The sequence below is a fragment of the Rhagoletis zephyria genome, unplaced genomic scaffold (genome assembly GCF_001687245.7).
Source record: "Rhagoletis zephyria isolate East Lansing unplaced genomic scaffold, Rhagoletis_zephyria_1.1 Rzeph_scaffold_00489, whole genome shotgun sequence".
Taxonomy (NCBI): domain Eukaryota; kingdom Metazoa; phylum Arthropoda; class Insecta; order Diptera; family Tephritidae; genus Rhagoletis; species Rhagoletis zephyria.
Genome location: NW_016157573.1, coordinates 31,329 through 50,573, shown reverse-complemented (window position 1 = coordinate 50,573; position 19,245 = coordinate 31,329). Strand labels below are relative to the sequence as shown.

Genomic DNA, 19,245 nt, shown 5'->3' with positions numbered 1-19,245 from the left:
GGACGCTAATTTACTCAAAATTGATACACCCCGGCTTACCATCTAGCGGCAGCTTTCGGAAAGGTGAAAAAACATATATTTAAAACTTGCGCCGGGTATTTAATGTTCGGCGTCGCCCGAACCTAGACTTTCTTACTTGTTTATTGCTAATTTTGGGTTATTTATGTTATAAATAATGTGTAAAAATTTTATAGCCCGTAACTTGTCGAGCCGTTTTTGAAAAAACTCATTTTAAATAAAAATTATTCCTTTTCTTTTAAAATTTTCATACATACGTATTGGACTACGGATTTAAGCATTACATTGGCCATTTTTAAAAATTGTAATGTGAAGAAAACACTATTAAGGCTACAACACTCTAATTTAATTTTTTATGCAATACATAATTTGTTTAAAAAATGCACGATATTTTACAAACAACTCAATTTTTATTATTGAAAAGAACATCGTTTATTTCTACAAACTGTACCGGGTATAAAGCAGATTTTTTATTTATTAGCATCGCCCAGTTGTCGGAATTCGACATATTTTTTCATACAATTTTGAATTTTACCTGTCACAAATACTAACTCCTTTATGCGAATTACATTTTGAAGTCCTCCAGCATATTTATATTTTATTTACAGGAAAACTTAAAATCGAATTATGAACTTTAATACCGGATTGATTAATGCTAATTCTATCAAGTCTCCTCCAAATTTCTTCAGTTGCTTTTGAAATTAGACCGAAAAAGGAACCTCGATTTTCATTTATAAAAAAGATGCATATGTATTTGTATGTACAGATAAGATGTTCATCCCTGACTAATATGTCAAACATATACCACTTCAGACTTTAAATAAGTTTTTCGATTATATTTGTCTGAGAGCCTCTTGGAGGTTAAAAACTAAATTGCCCACATCTACATAAACTCTTTCTTTTTTTCATCAGAATCGTTAACGGTTGAGAAAGTATCTTGAAGATTTGCAACAGAAGATAATATTTCCTTCTCTAACGGCGGTTTCACGCGGGTTTTGGTCAAGACTGGGCCAAAGCCCAATATTTTTCCATCACACGACTGGGCTACAAAGTAACACCAAGTTTTATGTTACTTATATGTGTTCTAAAAGTGAAACAAATCTGATCANATCTTGAAGATTAACAACAGAAGATAATATTTCCTTCTCTAACGGCGGTTTCACGCGGGTTTTGGTCAAGACTGGGCCAAAGCCCAATATTTTTCCATCACACGACTGGGCTACAAAGTAACACCAAGTTTTATGTTACTTATATGTGTTCTAAAAGTGAAACAAATCTGATCATAAATATGATTTTTTTAGGATAGCTCTCAATCAATGCGCCAAATATCGGAAGACAAACACTACTAACTAAACTAACTAAAAGCTTTTGCACGAAACAACAACCATTCAATGTGATTTGAATATCTGGGAGAAAATGGTTCCCAGTTGAATGATTCTTTCGATTTTATATGTGTATAAATGTAGGTGTATAAAATCCAAAAACTTTACAATAAGTGGTTCCAGAGATAAGCGATATGAGAATTTCAGTTTGTATGGGCGGTGCCACGCCCCTTTTTCCAAAATCGGCCATTCTTCGCCGTAAGTACGGTATTGACAACATATGTTGCTGTGTCAAATTTCGGGACGTTAGCATAGGCGGTTACAGAGATGACTGATAGGAGAATTTCAGTTTGTATAGGAGGTGCCGCGCCCACCTTTCCAGTACCTACCATTTTTCACCGTAAGTAGGGTATTTACAATCTATGCATCTGTGCTAATTTTCAGTTCTCCAGCATAATTCGTTTTAGAGATGTAGTGGTTTTCACATTTTAGTCAAAATGTAAGATGCCACGCTCCCTATATATCGGATTAACATTTCTGGATTAGAGGAGGTTATATCCTTTAAATCGGTGTATGTTTCATTGAAATCGAGCGAACGGTGCCTTCCAAAAAGGGATTGCAAAATTTTCTTGTGGCGTATTTATATATAGATTATATATGTATTTTTGGACAACTAATAGGAGAGCAGCATGGTGTTTTACATACAACCCGAAGAGCATTATATTATTGTACTGCTCTCAGTAATTTAGATGGATATTCCGGATGCTTAACGAATACTTTATAATTGTCCCAGTTGCTTTAAAGTCGGAATGCTGTAGAATCCTAGACCCTTGCCTACATGCATGCATGGCCTTTTGGTCTTGTATTGTATGTTATTGTTTTGTAGATATACTTGACACAAACTATTCCAAGTATAAAGAATACTTATATTCGAAACTTAAAAAGAACAAATGTTGTGCGCGCACAATCTTCTCGTTTGAATTGAATTTATCGGCATTTTGTGCATAAAACAAGCTAAGACTATACTAACTTGATTGTATATAAATCGTACAAGTTACATTACAAAATAAATATAAACTGTAATGTATCAATTTGTCATCTAGAGCGGGTGCGTGAAAATTTTAAAAAAGGAATAATTTTCATTCAAAATGAGTTTTTTCAAAAATGGCTCGATAAGTTATGGGCTATAAAATTTTTACAAGTAATTCATAACATAATTAACCCAAATTAGCAAAAAATAAGATGTGCTATGATCTTCGATTTAAAGTTGGTTCAGCTCAACCGTGATATATCATAATATACATATGTATGTGTGCAAATGAGCGATGTATAGAAAATCTACGACGGTTTTTTATTTTCTGCTACGGTTTTTCACGTTATTTACTTCGAAGGCTTTTTTAAAACTATTATTCTGAATGTATGTATGAATGTTTTTCAAATATCACACTTATATAATAAAAAAAAATCATATAGTAAAAAAAAAAATAATAAAAAAAAATTCCAGAATTTTTCAATTTTTTTTTTTTCAATATTTGGTGTAGAGGAGCACACCGGGGTACCGCTAGTGAAATAGAAATTCAAATAAACGATTTGTTCGCTCATTCGGAGATTCACGAATGCTCGCTTGCTTGTTTTTCAGCAGCAATGAAATAAACAAAACGAAATATTTTGAGTTACCGCTGAAACACAATGCCGGCGAACGGCGAATTTTTCGCTATAAAAATTAAAACACACTGTCGTATATGAGAACGCGCACAACCAAAGCAAACGACGACAAGTGTTGCCGCGCCGTCTCAAAAAAATGTATCACTGACCAAGCCAAAAATGTATCCAAATGTATCCAATTTTCTTTTTTTACGTACCCATCTCATAATTCGCCAGAAAACCAAACATTTTCAAGAAAAAGACATAATTTAACCCATTCTAAGGACTTGAAATATATATATATATATATTTTTATTTTTCATAAAATCAAACATTTATAATTTTTAATTTACAAGTTAAATTTGTTGTTCATAAGTATTTTGCAAAGTAAGTATAATAAATAGTAATTAATATGTTACATTTGTACCTGTACACTCTAAAAAGTGCATGTAAAACAACTACTGAAAAGTGTCAACCAGAATCTGTATAAATATACGCACAAGATGTTCAAGATTTGATTTTGAACATGAGATCTTTAAAATATACACATGAAATGTTTGAAATTGCAAAAATTTTTAAACTAAAAATACGTTTCCTACTAATAATAGACATTAAGGGCTCATATTTAGAAGGAGAATGGTAAAACGAAGAGCTTTATAAAAAAAACTTTTTCACACACACTCGTATCTTTTACACGTAATGAGCTGCAACATCGGGAATAGTGTAACTAATGGGCAACTAAGAAGCAACTGAATATGCCGTTTGCAGAACTCTGATATCTTATCGGGAACCGAAGATATAGCAATGGTCAGCTAGCTTAAGACTTAATCTAGCAGATCACACGTATCTTTTAAACGTAATGAGCTACAAAATCGGGAACAGTGTAATTAATGAGCAACTAATAAGCAACTAAATATGCCGTTTGCAGAACTCTGATATCTTATCGGGAACCGAAGATATAGCAATGGTCAGCTAGCTTAAGACTTAATCTAGCAGATCACACGTATCTTTTAAACGTAATGAGCTACAAAATCGGGAACAGTGTAATTAATGAGCAACTAATAAGCAACTAAACATGCCGTTTGCAGAACTCTGATATCTTTTCGGGAACCGAAAATATAGCAATGGGCTGCTAGCTTAATACTTAGCCTAGCAGATCACAAGTATCTTTTAAACGTAATGAGCTACAAAATCGGGAATAATGTAACTAATGAGCAAGTAATAAGCAACTAAATATGCCGTTTGCAGAACTCTGATATCTTATCGGGAACCGAAGATATATCAATGGTCTGCTAGCTTAAGACTTAACCTAGCAGATCACATTTATCTTTTAAACGTAGTGAGCTACAAAATCGGGAATAGAGTAACTAATGAGCAACTAAATATGCCGTTTGCAGAACTCTGATATCTTATCGGGAACCGAAGATATACCAATGGTCTGCTAGCTTAAGACTTAACCTAGCAGATCACACGTATTTTTTAAACGTAATGAGCAAGTAAATCGGGAATAGTGTAACTAATTAGTAACTAAACACCCAACAGGTTAGAGTTGCGCGTCGTGACCATGGTCTGCTAGCTTAATATACGTCTGGAACAGCTGCGCTTGATTGTAGTTGGCTTAACAAATGAAACAACGAACTTTGCACAGCGCGTAGGCAACTGGCTGAGTCAGTAGGATCGTCGGTTCGAATCCTACTGAAAGAAGTCTGATGAGGAAATGCGATAATTTCCGAAATAACTATCACTTCTACCATTTTTTCACATTATTTTTGCTTTTCCACAAAAAAGTTTTTCATTAAAACCGGCCTCAAGCTCAATAAAAATTGTTGAATATAATAAATATATAAATTAAGCTAATATTATGAAAATCCACTCATAATTTTCTTACATAACGTTGGCGGCCGCTGTGGTGTAGTGGTTAGCAGTCCGCGCTACGATTCCGCAGGTCCTGTGTTCAAGTCCGGTTCAACCCAACGTTAAAACAATAAAAAAACAAGCAAGTATTTTTCTATTAGCGGTCGCCCCTCGACAGGCAATGGCAAACTTCCGATTGTATTTCTGCCATGAAACACAATTAGTGTTTGTCCGATACCACCATGTACTCGATGCCTGTACTCATCAAAAGTATCGAGGAGAATAATCGATGCTACTCAAAGTATCGCTAGGAAATACTCGATTCTATTTGTACTCGAAAGTAATCACACAAGAAATTTTAATTCAATGCCCATTTACAATATAAAGACATAGTACAGTGGAGAAAGGCCTATGAAGATCTGAAAATGCCTTTTCATATCCTTCTATTTGCACATGGGGTTACTTGAAAGTGCTGAAATAGGAGATGTTAAGTAATGAGAAAGTTCATTGTTAACTTGTGTTTGATTCTTCGGTTTCAAAAGGATATATAGACGATGCTTCCGCAATTCATAGGCTGGTACCACATCTTCCTCTAATTCGATGCGATTTTCGTTCTCCACTTTCGTTAGTTTTAACCCTAGCGAAATCGAGTGGTTCACATCTTGAATGGTTTTTTCTTCAAAAACTACAACACAGACCTATTTTCAGTTGATTTTCCCAAATTTAGCAAACAAGTAAAAACTTACACTTTATACTCGATACCCATGAAGTACTTGTACACGCGTATCGAAGTACAAAAAAACTCGGTACTTGGTGGAGGTACTGGAGTATATACTTCTAAGTACTGGTATCGGAACATCACTTAAAACAGCCTCTCATAAAAATGAAATCGTCATTCGAAATCGTCGTAAGACGCCATGCCAAATGCTAACACATGTGTAAGCGCCAATCTATTATTATTTATTATCATAGCGTTGACATAATTTAACTTTGTTGAGCGTTCCTTTGGGAGTCGGTTACAATAAAATATACACAACTCCAAAAAATAAATTTTTGAGAGAAGCAGAGTTATTTTTTATACCATGCTTCATATTGTGTAATAAACAATCTAAACACTTTTATAGTTTCCGCGTTACCTCCCTTATTAGCACGGTGAGATCAAATTAAAAATTTTAAAGGAGTTCTGAACAATAGTTGTTTTAGAGTTATGATAACACTGTGTTACAAAATAAAAAAAATTCACGAACTTTTTAAGTAACGTAGTACAGGTCGTAGAGCAGGCCGAGTAATTCACGAAACTGTTTTAAAAAATTTTCTAACACCGTCAAATTCTTCTTATTAAAAAAACACTTTCGCATGACTTCCGGCACTATACAGTTTTTATATCGGCTTACTTTTAACCAATTTTAAGTTCTATATGGGTTTAAAAAGAATATTTGTACTATTTAAAAAAAAAATAAGTTTTGTGAGCGCGTTGTAAATATGTGCAAATATTTGGAATACATCTGAAATTTACACCAAGTTTTATTATTTTTATTATATTTTTAAAAGACAGTCAACTCTTTTAGTAATCACTTCGAGAATAATGTTTAGTTCAAACCATATAAAAATTCTCATTTTCGTTTTTGGTGTTTCCGACAGGGTAGGAGTGTGATATAAGTTTAGTTTAGTTTAGTTTATTGAAGAAAACAATGGTTGTAAGACTATAATCTTTTAAGAGTACATCAACTTAAATTAGTGACATAATACTTTTAAAATAAATTTATAATAGGCATACTTAAGACTAATAAGAATAATCGAGATATGTAAGCTTTTAGAGGAAAATAAGATATAGAGATTAGCAACGAAGATAATAAAATAGGGACAGATGAGAGAACTGCAAACGATTTATCAAAATCACACCAACTATGTGGACTTAAAGTAACTATATATGATCAACTTGTAGTTGCTCCTAATTAGTCCAGATTTAACGGATTCAGGGATGATGTTCAAAAGTCTTACAGCGTTGATAAAAAACAACCTCGACGATGTCAAGTAGTTGTACTTCGGGATTATCAGATTGCGACATCTTTTTGATTTCGTTGGATTTTGCTTCTCATACAAATACATTGGGGATTTCCATTCTAATAACTTATATATATATATGCAGTTCCTAGCAGGAAGATAATCATTAATGCTACACCCCAGAATTTTATTTTTCCACTGAGATATGTGGTCGAACTTTTTTAGACTATACACATAACGAGTGACATTATTAAAGAGAACATTAATTTTGTGGGAGGANATAACTATCACTTCTACCATTTTTTCACATTATTTTTGCTTTTCCACAAAAAAGTTTTTCATTAAAACCGGCCTCAAGCTCAATAAAAATTGTTGAATATAATAAATATATAAATTAAGCTAATATTATGAAAATCCACTCATAATTTTCTTACATAACGTTGGCGGCCGCTGTGGTGTAGTGGTTAGCAGTCCGCGCTACGATTCCGCAGGTCCTGTGTTCAAGTCCGGTTCAACCCAACGTTAAAACAATAAAAAAACAAGCAAGTATTTTTCTATTAGCGGTCGCCCCTCGACAGGCAATGGCAAACTTCCGATTGTATTTCTGCCATGAAACACAATTAGTGTTTGTCCGATACCACCATGTACTCGATGCCTGTACTCATCAAAAGTATCGAGGAGAATAATCGATGCTACTCAAAGTATCGCTAGGAAATACTCGATTCTATTTGTACTCGAAAGTAATCACACAAGAAATTTTAATTCAATGCCCATTTACAATATAAAGACATAGTACAGTGGAGAAAGGCCTATGAAGATCTGAAAATGCCTTTTCATATCCTTCTATTTGCACATGGGGTTACTTGAAAGTGCTGAAATAGGAGATGTTAAGTAATGAGAAAGTTCATTGTTAACTTGTGTTTGATTCTTCGGTTTCAAAAGGATATATAGACGATGCTTCCGCAATTCATAGGCTGGTACCACATCTTCCTCTAATTCGATGCGATTTTCGTTCTCCACTTTCGTTAGTTTTAACCCTAGCGAAATCGAGTGGTTCACATCTTGAATGGTTTTTTCTTCAAAAACTACAACACAGACCTATTTTCAGTTGATTTTCCCAAATTTAGCAAACAAGTAAAAACTTACACTTTATACTCGATACCCATGAAGTACTTGTACACGCGTATCGAAGTACAAAAAAACTCGGTACTTGGTGGAGGTACTGGAGTATATACTTCTAAGTACTGGTATCGGAACATCACTTAAAACAGCCTCTCATAAAAATGAAATCGTCATTCGAAATCGTCGTAAGACGCCATGCCAAATGCTAACACATGTGTAAGCGCCAATCTATTATTATTTATTATCATAGCGTTGACATAATTTAACTTTGTTGAGCGTTCCTTTGGGAGTCGGTTACAATAAAATATACACAACTCCAAAAAATAAATTTTTGAGAGAAGCAGAGTTATTTTTTATACCATGCTTCATATTGTGTAATAAACAATCTAAACACTTTTATAGTTTCCGCGTTACCTCCCTTATTAGCACGGTGAGATCAAATTAAAAATTTTAAAGGAGTTCTGAACAATAGTTGTTTTAGAGTTATGATAACACTGTGTTACAAAATAAAAAAAATTCACGAACTTTTTAAGTAACGTAGTACAGGTCGTAGAGCAGGCCGAGTAATTCACGAAACTGTTTTAAAAAATTTTCTAACACCGTCAAATTCTTCTTATTAAAAAAACACTTTCGCATGACTTCCGGCACTATACAGTTTTTATATCGGCTTACTTTTAACCAATTTTAAGTTCTATATGGGTTTAAAAAGAATATTTGTACTATTTAAAAAAAAAATAAGTTTTGTGAGCGCGTTGTAAATATGTGCAAATATTTGGAATACATCTGAAATTTACACCAAGTTTTATTATTTTTATTATATTTTTAAAAGACAGTCAACTCTTTTAGTAATCACTTCGAGAATAATGTTTAGTTCAAACCATATAAAAATTCTCATTTTCGTTTTTGGTGTTTCCGACAGGGTAGGAGTGTGATATAAGTTTAGTTTAGTTTAGTTTATTGAAGAAAACAATGGTTGTAAGACTATAATCTTTTAAGAGTACATCAACTTAAATTAGTGACATAATACTTTTAAAATAAATTTATAATAGGCATACTTAAGACTAATAAGAATAATCGAGATATGTAAGCTTTTAGAGGAAAATAAGATATAGAGATTAGCAACGAAGATAATAAAATAGGGACAGATGAGAGAACTGCAAACGATTTATCAAAATCACACCAACTATGTGGACTTAAAGTAACTATATATGATCAACTTGTAGTTGCTCCTAATTAGTCCAGATTTAACGGATTCAGGGATGATGTTCAAAAGTCTTACAGCGTTGATAAAAAACAACCTCGACGATGTCAAGTAGTTGTACTTCGGGATTATCAGATTGCGACATCTTTTTGATTTCGTTGGATTTTGCTTCTCATACAAATACATTGGGGATTTCCATTCTAATAACTTATATATATATATGCAGTTCCTAGCAGGAAGATAATCATTAATGCTACACCCCAGAATTTTATTTTTCCACTGAGATATGTGGTCGAACTTTTTTAGACTATACACATAACGAGTGACATTATTAAAGAGAACATTAATTTTGTGGGAGGAAGTCGAACCAAATTTGCTGTAGACAAGTTCTGAATAAGTTATAAGGGGCACGATGAGCTGTTGCGCTAACTTTCGCCTAGTTTCCAATAGCGTAAATGAAGCAGATATTCTCAACCTTCGCACAACAGAATACACACTGCTAACAACACTATTAACATGGTCTGAACAGGTCAACTTAGAGTTGATAACAAAGCCTAAATTTTTGATCTTATTAACAAACATTAGCACACTATTACCAATAAACAAATCTGGTATATTTTCAACATTCACTACGCGATTACATATTGGCAACACAAAGGACTTAGACGCATTTAGGCATAGATAGTTATCGCTTGCCCACTGCGATATAGCAGACAAATCACTATTTATTCTAAAACACAAATCCTCAACAAGACCAACACGACTAGACAAATACACTTGAATATCATCGGCATACGCATGAATATTAACATACTTATATACTGAGAACACATCATTGACGAATAAACTGAACAAAAGAGGACCTAGGACAGACCCCTGCGGAACACCAGACAAAGTAGCTTTAAAACTAGAGAAACCATTTTTCCTCCTCACTTTTTGAACCCGACCTTCAAGGTAACTCATCATAAGTTTTATTGCACAATCCGAGAATCCAAAGAAGTGTTTTAATTTTTTACATAACAAATCATGATTAACCATGTCAAAAGCCTTTGAGAAGTCTAATAGGCATAGGAGAGATAAGTCATTGTTGTCAAATTGTATTCTAATGTCGTCANGGCATAGGAGAGATAAGTCATTATTGTCGAATTGTATTCTAATGTCGTCAAGTATTTTCATCATTGCAGTAGAGCAGCTGTGCTTCGGTCTAAACCCGGACTGCAGTGGGGATAGCAATTTATTTTTCTGGATGAATGATGAAATTTGCTCTGCCATCAAGGACTCACATACTTTCGCTAAAGCTGGTAATATGCTGATCGGCCTATAATCACTAGGGTTAATGGGCGTAGTCTTCTTTGCAACTGGTAGTATGATGGCTTTTTTCCAATGCGCAGGAAAGCATGATGTCGTGAAGCAATGGTTAATGATGTGGGTAACGACGCCCAATATGAATGGAAGAACTAATTTCACAAATTTCAACGAAATTCCATCATCACCAATAGCTTCAGATTTAATACCCCATATGGCTCTAACAACATCACCTCTACTTACTCCCACAAACTGAAATTTCTCTTCCAAGGTGGTATCAACCCAGAGAGCTTTCGAATTGTGAGGTGCACCTATGTTACTACTCGCAGCTGTAAATAAGTCATTTAGTATAAAAGGATCTAAATCACATTCAGACTTCAAATTTCCATGCACTTTCAAGTTTTTTAAGTTTCGCCATAAATATTTAGAAGGAAGTGATGGATCCAATTTAGCGCCACAGTATTTTCTTTTTGCTTGCTTGATAAGTGAAGTAGCTTTATTTCGAGCAGCTTTATATTGAGACCAGGTGAAGTCAGTCATTTGCCTTCTCCATTTTGCATATAGCCTGTTACGAGTTCTTATTGCCGAATGTACTCTTTGGGTGAACCAAGGGCAAGATGGATTGGTTGCTCGAGCCATACGAAGAGGAATATGATTTTCGAAAATATTTGTCAAGTTGTTATTAAAAAATAGAAGTTTTTCATCCACTGAATCACAATACCAACAGTCATTCCAATTCACACTTGAGAGGCTTTGACATAGCTCATTCATATTTACAGACTTATAGTCACGATACATAAATGTGTTACTAACAGAGGGACGATTAAACATAACATTTATTGAACAGAAAATCAGGTCGTGGTCAGATATAAAGAATAATTGGTCAAATTTGAGGACATGGTTGAGACTAGATGTAATAAAATAATCCAAGAGGCTGGGGTTACAATTATTAGCAAATCTCGTCGGTACAGATTTATTAACTATGGAAAGACCCGCGGCGGTAACATGATCAAGTAGTTGATCAGAATAGGTGTCGCTTTGGAGCAGGTTCACATTGAAATCACCACAAATCACATAAATTTCATAGTCAATTAGATACACAGACAGTTCAACAAAAAATGAGTCTAATAAACTACACTTTCGGGGATTATACACACACGCCACTAAAATGCTTGTTACTCCATCAGAGACTTCAGCTATAATGAACTCAGTACAAGAGTTGAAAGATTCAGCCAATAGACGTACTTTTATAGATGCTTTGCTATATATTGCAACGCCACCCCCACTTTTAGAGTTTCGATCGTGACGAAGAAGATTATAGCCTGGAATGCTGTAGGATAGATCAAGGACAGAGGGGCAGAACCAGGTTTCAGTAACACAAATTACATCAACCAAGGATTCCTCAAAAACATGCCTAACGTAGTCCAGTTTATCACCACTAAGGCTTCGCGCATTGAAATGAACCACGTTAAGACCTGAAGTCTGCCTACACAGTATATCTACTAACATCTTGTGGTTTTCACCAACACCGAAGACATTTTTGTTAACTGGGTTTACAATCATTAGGCTGAGTAAGAAGGGAGACAACTAGAAGAACATGTATACATTTTAGATATAAGCCAGTGTGGATTTGATATTTCGCAATAGAATGAAGAGAGTAAACATTTAGAGAGAGACAGTGAGAAATACAAAGCGGAGTATTTATTAACCTACGATAAGTAAAAATAAACGAATATATGAGGAGTAAATAAGTTTGACATGCACACGGTATCATGCACCCTTTGCCGCAACGCTTTCAATTTCATCTCTGTTGGACACTTTCATTGATTCGCCTTGTTTTTGAAGTCGCACATAAATATTACCATGAAAAGAGAAAGCAGAAAATATACGCTTCTACCTCTTCAGCTGCAATGCGAACTGAAGTAGCTCGCGATTATTTTTCGTCAGGCTTTCGTGAATATATATGCGCTCATCTGTATGACGACCGATGTCACGCAGCATGATTCTCCTTTTGTTCTGCTTATAGAATTTCGCCAGGCCATAAATAGTGGTGAACGATCGCCCGCAGAGACCAGCTTGATGACGATAGGTGAGCTCTGCTTGTTGTTGTTGCTCTGCTTGTTGCTATTGTGCACACGGAATACAGCACGAATGGGGGGCGCATTTGTTCGAACAGCTTTGCAAATATCATTGAATACATCGCTCAGCTTTTCGTCATGAGTTTGCGGTATACTATTAATGATTAAGTCATTAGCAACGGAGATATTATCATATTCTCCAACTCTTGAACTTAATAGATGCAACTCTTTCCTGAGCTCTGCTACCTGTATACACTCACGCTCTGTTTTCGCTACGCGATCTTCCAGCTGTATCACTTTCATCTTGACAGTTTGCACATCAGCAGCCATCTCACCAAACCTCTGCATCATTCTATCTTCAAACTCCTTGATACGTGTTGTCAGCTGACTGACCACACTATCTATCTTTGCTTCAATTCGTAATATCCATGAAGAAGTTGAACTGTCACTGGTTTTCGCATTATTCAGTAGGGCTGGTGTCGTTGGGGGCGATTGGTGGACAATGCGTATGTTCTTAGTCCTCTTGTTCATGTTCGCAGATCAGTAACTCTCTAAAGGCTTCAAGACTCACCAACAGATGGCGCTCACAGCTATTGTATGGATAACACCGATAGATGTCGCTCCAGCCAAAGTTTTAATATCACCTGACCCGAGAGTAGATGATAAGGAGCAGCTGATAATGGAGCAGCTGATGAATGCGATGTGGAAGTAAACACAATAACTGGAACAGCAACAATAATAATCTTTTTGTTTCTGCTGTTTATGCTTGCTTGCCTCTGTTTTACTTTACGTTGTTTAAAACAAATAAAACTAATTATTATTGGCAAATATTTTGCTAGTTCACTTTCTGCGATCACTTCCTCTATTCAACCACAATAATTTATTAGTCTATTAACTTTTCAGCACTTTTTAGAGATATAAAATAAAAATACTCTCAAGAGCGAAATTACAGGCGACCGCACAGTACTATCTTATCTTAATGTGGAACGATTTTCCGTCATCCCTTGTCAAATTTGGTTTGGAGACAAACCGGTTTCGGCGTTGTGCCATCTTCAGTGTCATTTTTCGTTCGGTTTGTCTCCAAACCAAATTTGACAAGGGATGGCGGAAAATCGTTCCACATTACATCCATATAAAAACTTAAAATGATAAGCTAAAAATTGTTTAGTGCAGGAAGTTACGTAAAAATGATAAGTCGAGAATTTGAGGGTGTTACAAAGATTTTAAGCGCAGTTTCGTGAACTACTCGACCAGCCCTACGATCTTTACTAGGTCGCTTATAAAGTTCATGATCAGTCTAACACCGTATAATCTTTTAGTAATCAAAGATAGCTATTGGAGCAGTTGAAGGCTATCTGCACATTTGTCGTCCAATCATGGTTGAGTTATCGTCTCGCTCTGAAATTTTGAGCCGAACGCATGCATTTCAATGGAGGCTTGCACACTGGTCGTTATGGGCTAGTTACCGGCAACTCGTAGAAGATGCAGAAACGGATAAGTAAGACACTGTCGTTTGCTAATCGGTATGCACGCATTGTTTGTTTACATTTTTGGGGAAAAATTAGTGAAAAAGTTAATATTTGCATTAAAATTCAAAAAAATTTGTAGAAATTATTAAAAATTGGACAATTGCAATAACATTCAATAAATATGAGAGTTTAATCTATCAAATATGACGAAATTGTAAAAAATCTCTGCGTGCGTGCACTAAACACATTTAAGGAAAAGAAAAGAAGAGATTAATGAAAGATTGTGTCCAGAACTGTTGCAGCACAGTTCATAATTTTAAAACTGTATATTTTTGTAAAAATTTCGCCAAAATATCAACCAAAAAGACAGAAAGACAGCGAATTTTTAGACGCCAAATGAATTGAAATACCACGACCGAGGGTGCGAAAGTGTAGTCGTCATATAATCGTTGCATCATGATTGTGACGATGAAGCAACTATAATTGGACGACCAATCTGCAGAAAGCCGAGCCCGACAGTAAATCCTTGATTTCATTTCACGAACACCAGGAACAGAAGCACTTTCAGTTTCACTTTCATCGTTTCAAAACTTACTTTACGTATGCAATTCCGAATTTCCAATTTAGCCTCCGCATATGCCGAGTAGTTCTTCCACAACCATCTAAATGCTTTGAAGTTTAACCACGGCGAAAAACACATCTGTGTCATTGATTCCTGCACACTACGGCTAAACTTAATTAATTTTTATTACCAAAAGAAAAAAGGCAAGTTTACCATTTATAACAGCTTAATACCCCTTCATGAAAGTCTTTTGAGCCATCGCAGAAGATGGTGTCACCCATTGTCGTCTCTATAAATCGATATAGTTATCCAAATTACTTACATATCTAACAATATACAAGTATCAACTCACGTGTTGCAACCTTTAGTGTAAAGTTTTGAAGTACACTCGTTAAATCAATTTCATCCATTAAATGCACTTCCAAATTTTTCAACAATTTTTTTGCCTCTTCATTAAAGGTCGGAATAAAATTTAAGAGAACTTTGTGACCAAATGCGGGATTTAAAAGACGCCTGTGTGTTGTCCACTTAGGATCTTAAAAACTCGAAGCTATACTACGCATAAACAAAAATAGATGGATACTCACTTGATAAGCTAAAAAGTCCTTTACCAGTACCGTCATCCAATGCGTTATATATAAAACTTTTATTAACACAGTGAGGAGAAGTTAAAATTTCTTGCGCTATTTGAGGATCAGCAACAACTAGAAATGGATAAGGCCCAAGCCACGAAAAGAACGTTTGCCCAAACTTTTGCTCCTCCGTTCGAAATGCTTCCAAAATATCTAAAAGAAAACATGAAGAAGCCTTTATAAAGAGTTCTAACTACTTTTGATTACTTATCAAACGTAAATATGTATATATGTATGTATGTGGGATTGGGTCCTAGTAGACACCAACACTGACGTTAGTCCTTAAATATAGGCAACCCTACTGACCAAACTGAAAGAACGCACGCCAATGATGGCTGACCACACTGTGGCTAGTGAACAGTGTGCGGACTGTAAAATTTTTTTAGGTGGTAGATAAGCCTTTAAAATTGTGGTAGATTCCAAAACAATGTGGTAGATTTACATATACATATTTATGTATGCATTAGCGCGGCTCAATTTGTATGAGAGATTTTTCCGACTATGCGCGTATAGAACAGAAGGATTCTATGTGTAATTCTAAGAAAATTTGCCGAAGAAACTATGGGTCTAAAATCAACTTAGAGTTTGCCAAATTGCGAAAACAGGTTTCTTAGCATTTTGCTGTAGTGTCGTAAAGTAGTGCTTTAATTTTGTATAAAACTATGGTATACGGCCTTTGTGGAATGAAGAGTTCATTTCTGCACTTATCTTTTTCTTAAAACTTCCATCGGAGGTCCCAACAAAGAAAATTTTGACATTTTCTTTCGAAACCTGTTCTCGCAATTTGGCAAACTCTAAATCGATTTTAGACCCATGATTTCTTCAACAAATTTGCTTAGAATTGCAAGTAGAATCCTCCTATGCTATGCGCACATAATAAAAAAAAATGTACCCGCCCTAGTATGTACGTAATAAAACATCCAAGTATTATTAATATTACAAATGTAAAGGAAACACATACGTATTTCACTGTTACATATGTAGGTATGTCAAAAAACAATGAGCTTTCTCCGGAACTATCTTCCACCGGTAATGGTTTTGGAGGGCTTTGTTTTCTCCTGAAAAGTATTTATTATTAAAATATATTTCATAACTAGCTTAATAAATTTACCTTAGGGACATTTTAGCGAAGACGATACCACTATTTTCTTTATTTTTATATCCGAGCGCACTTGTGCACAAGGGTATTATATCGTTATTCAAGAGAAATCGATTAAGCGGTGACTGTCTGTCCGTCTGTGCACACGATAACTCGAGTAAACATTGAGATATCTTAACGAAACTTGGTATGTGCACTTCGGATGGTAATGGTATAACGGTAATTTCGAGAAATACGAAACATAAGATAAATCAGTAACTATTAAAGCTAATTTATTCAAAATTGATACTTGCAACAATTCTTTACCAAGAAATACATTTCTGATTATTGAAATCGGACTCAAATTACGGTCGCTTTTCAAATAACGGTAAATTTCAGAAATGCTTGATGCTTCAATATTTCGAACTTTAAGGACGCTAATTTACTCAAAATGTATACTAAAAAGAATCCCTTGAAAAGAAGTAGCATTGTTTGGAATTTTGGAAAATGGGCGCGATATCGCCCACATATGACTATATAAGTTTATCTCATTATGTCTAACTGAACGTTCTATCTAAGATGTTTAAAATAGGGGTAAAACCACCCCGGCTTACCGTGTAGCGGTAGTTTTCAGAAGGTGGAAAACATATATTTAATACTTGCACCGGGTATTTAATGTTCGGCTCCGTCCGAACTAAGGCTTTCTTACTTGTTATAAACGCAACCTATCTCTCATATAGTATTTTCTCATGAAGTCAAGGCAAGGCTCGTGTATTTAAGTTGACATTGCAAATGATAATTATCCAAAGAGAAAGTGCACCTCATGGACTTTAAAATAGTGCTGAGTTATTACAAAAATAGATTTACATATGCACATTATGATTCATTTGGCTGTGCGAAAGTCTAATTTCGTAAAGGTAGTTTTACATTATTTTTTGTTGCCATTCTGTAGGGAATACTCCAAAATAACAGAAATAAAAAACACCTTTCGACAGCAATAAACCAAAGCTACACTTTCAAAACGTTATTGATACGATATTTGCATAACCGGTTTATTCAAGTGCATTTTTTTTTTTGTAAAGTTCGAACAATTAAGGGAAAATTTTAAATGGAAAACAAAACTATAAGTGAGAATCTATGCCCCAATTTAAAAAAGTGACTTTTTATCATTTGTTTGCAAAAAAACCTGATTTATTTGCATAACTTCAAACATTTTCTGATTTATTTCCTTTTATGATTTTATGTAAGCTTTTACAATTTTGTTAACTTTCGGCAAACAAAATGGAAACGGAAATGGATAAATTAAGATATAATAGTTGCATTCCCTAACTCGTAAGAAGTTGCCAGAATTTACAGGAATTTACCAGAACGCGTTCCCGTACTCGGTTCTCTGGTAAAGTAGGGCAAAAATCGGAGAGTAAAATCGATCCTCTCTTTTTCAGAAGTTGCAAGATTTTACCCGAAGAATTTTTGCTGGAAAATCTGGTAATTTGTCAAACCATCAGCTGTTCAAGCGATTTGAAAGTTGAATAAGCAAAAACGAAGGATATCGGCATTTTCAAATTCTTAAATATATCACAGCGAAGAAATATCAAGTTTTGTAAGTATTTTTGTTAATTTGCTTGTGTGTTTGCATATAATTTAGCAGATCGGCAGATGATAAAAAAACTGCTATGTAAACAAAAAATGGCGCCCACGGTGTATTTGACAGTTTTACCAGTTTTTACTCGAAAAGCGTTCCCGTACTTCTTGGTTTTTGTCTGTTTTTCTGAGAGCAATTTAGCTTTTTGACAGTTTTACAGGTCTTATCCAGGAAAATTGAGGAACGAAACTAATGAGTTGATTTTATTTTAATTAAGCCGCCGTTTTTAGCGGAAAATCGGTTTTTTCTGGGCGATCATGCTATCACAGAAGGTGAGTTGTTTGAAGTTTGGCTGATTGGATGTTCGAAAAAAGAAAAGCCTTTTTCAGTTGTCAGCCATGTTGAGAAAAAAATGTGGTGCTGCAGATATTTGCGAAAGTTTTATGAAACCCTTAGAAGAAAAAAAGCGTATTTTTTGCAATTATTTATCAAAGAAAGATGACAATTGTGCAAAACAAGTAAGAAAGTCTAAGTTCGGGCGGAGCCGAACATTAAATACCCGGCGCAAGTATTAAATATATTTTTTCACACCTTTCTGAAAGCTACCGCTGCATGGTAAGCCGGGGTGTATCAATTTTGAGTAAATTATTGATGTTTCAAGCATTTCTGAAATTTACCGTTATATGAAAAGCGGCCGTAATTTTAGTTTCAATAGTTTTCAACCTATTGCTTTTATGTGGCATGCACAAAAATCACACTGAGTTTGGTACAAATTGATCCAACGGTTACCGAGATTCATATATAGGGACATATGCATATATTGCAAACTTCAATTTTGAATAAATTAGCTTTAATATTTACTGATTTATCAAAGATTTCATATTTCTCTAAATTACCGTTATATGGATGTGGGCATGGTTATTTATATTATAAAATTACTTGTGTCAAAACTAAGCTAATTGGACAATGTTTTTGAGTACTACCTAAACACATATACTCATCATTTGAACATTCAAAAAAGCAGAAAAGTCTTTTTTACGAATGCCGAGCCATTTTAATTAATTTTTTATTTGTTAATTTGTCATCTTTTTACATTAAAATAATGCAATATTTTAGCTGCTATTAATTTCGCACACAAAAAGTGATCATTTGACCTAATGTGATATGGTGGGAAGTTATCAGCTTTCAAAGAAATGCTTATTGGATGTCCCACCCGTCACTGCCATTTTTTTTTTTAACCTAACTTTGAAAATAAGTTCATTATATGTCATTTTATTAAAAGTATAATAAATATTCATATGAATCAAGTAGAGCTCATTTTACTCACGAACTTTGCATCCTCAATAGTGACTCGTCCCACCCGTCAAAAATACT

At 34.6% G+C, this 19,245-nt stretch overlaps 1 protein-coding gene across 1 annotated transcript in view; it reads right to left on the bottom strand.

Annotated features, from left to right (window-relative positions):
* LOC108359918 (probable cytochrome P450 313a4) overlaps window positions 1-12,008 on the bottom strand; it is a 108,464-nt gene extending 96,456 nt beyond the window's left edge. Inside the window, exons 1-2 of the mRNA XM_017611996.1 lie at window positions 11,978-12,008; window positions 10,453-10,799 (exon numbers count right to left, since the gene is read on the bottom strand). Coding sequence (XP_017467485.1) covers window positions 10,453-10,799; window positions 11,978-12,008 — 378 coding nt within the window. The remainder of the gene's footprint in view (window positions 1-10,452; window positions 10,800-11,977) is intronic.
* Window positions 12,009-19,245: the final 7,237 nt, after the last annotated feature.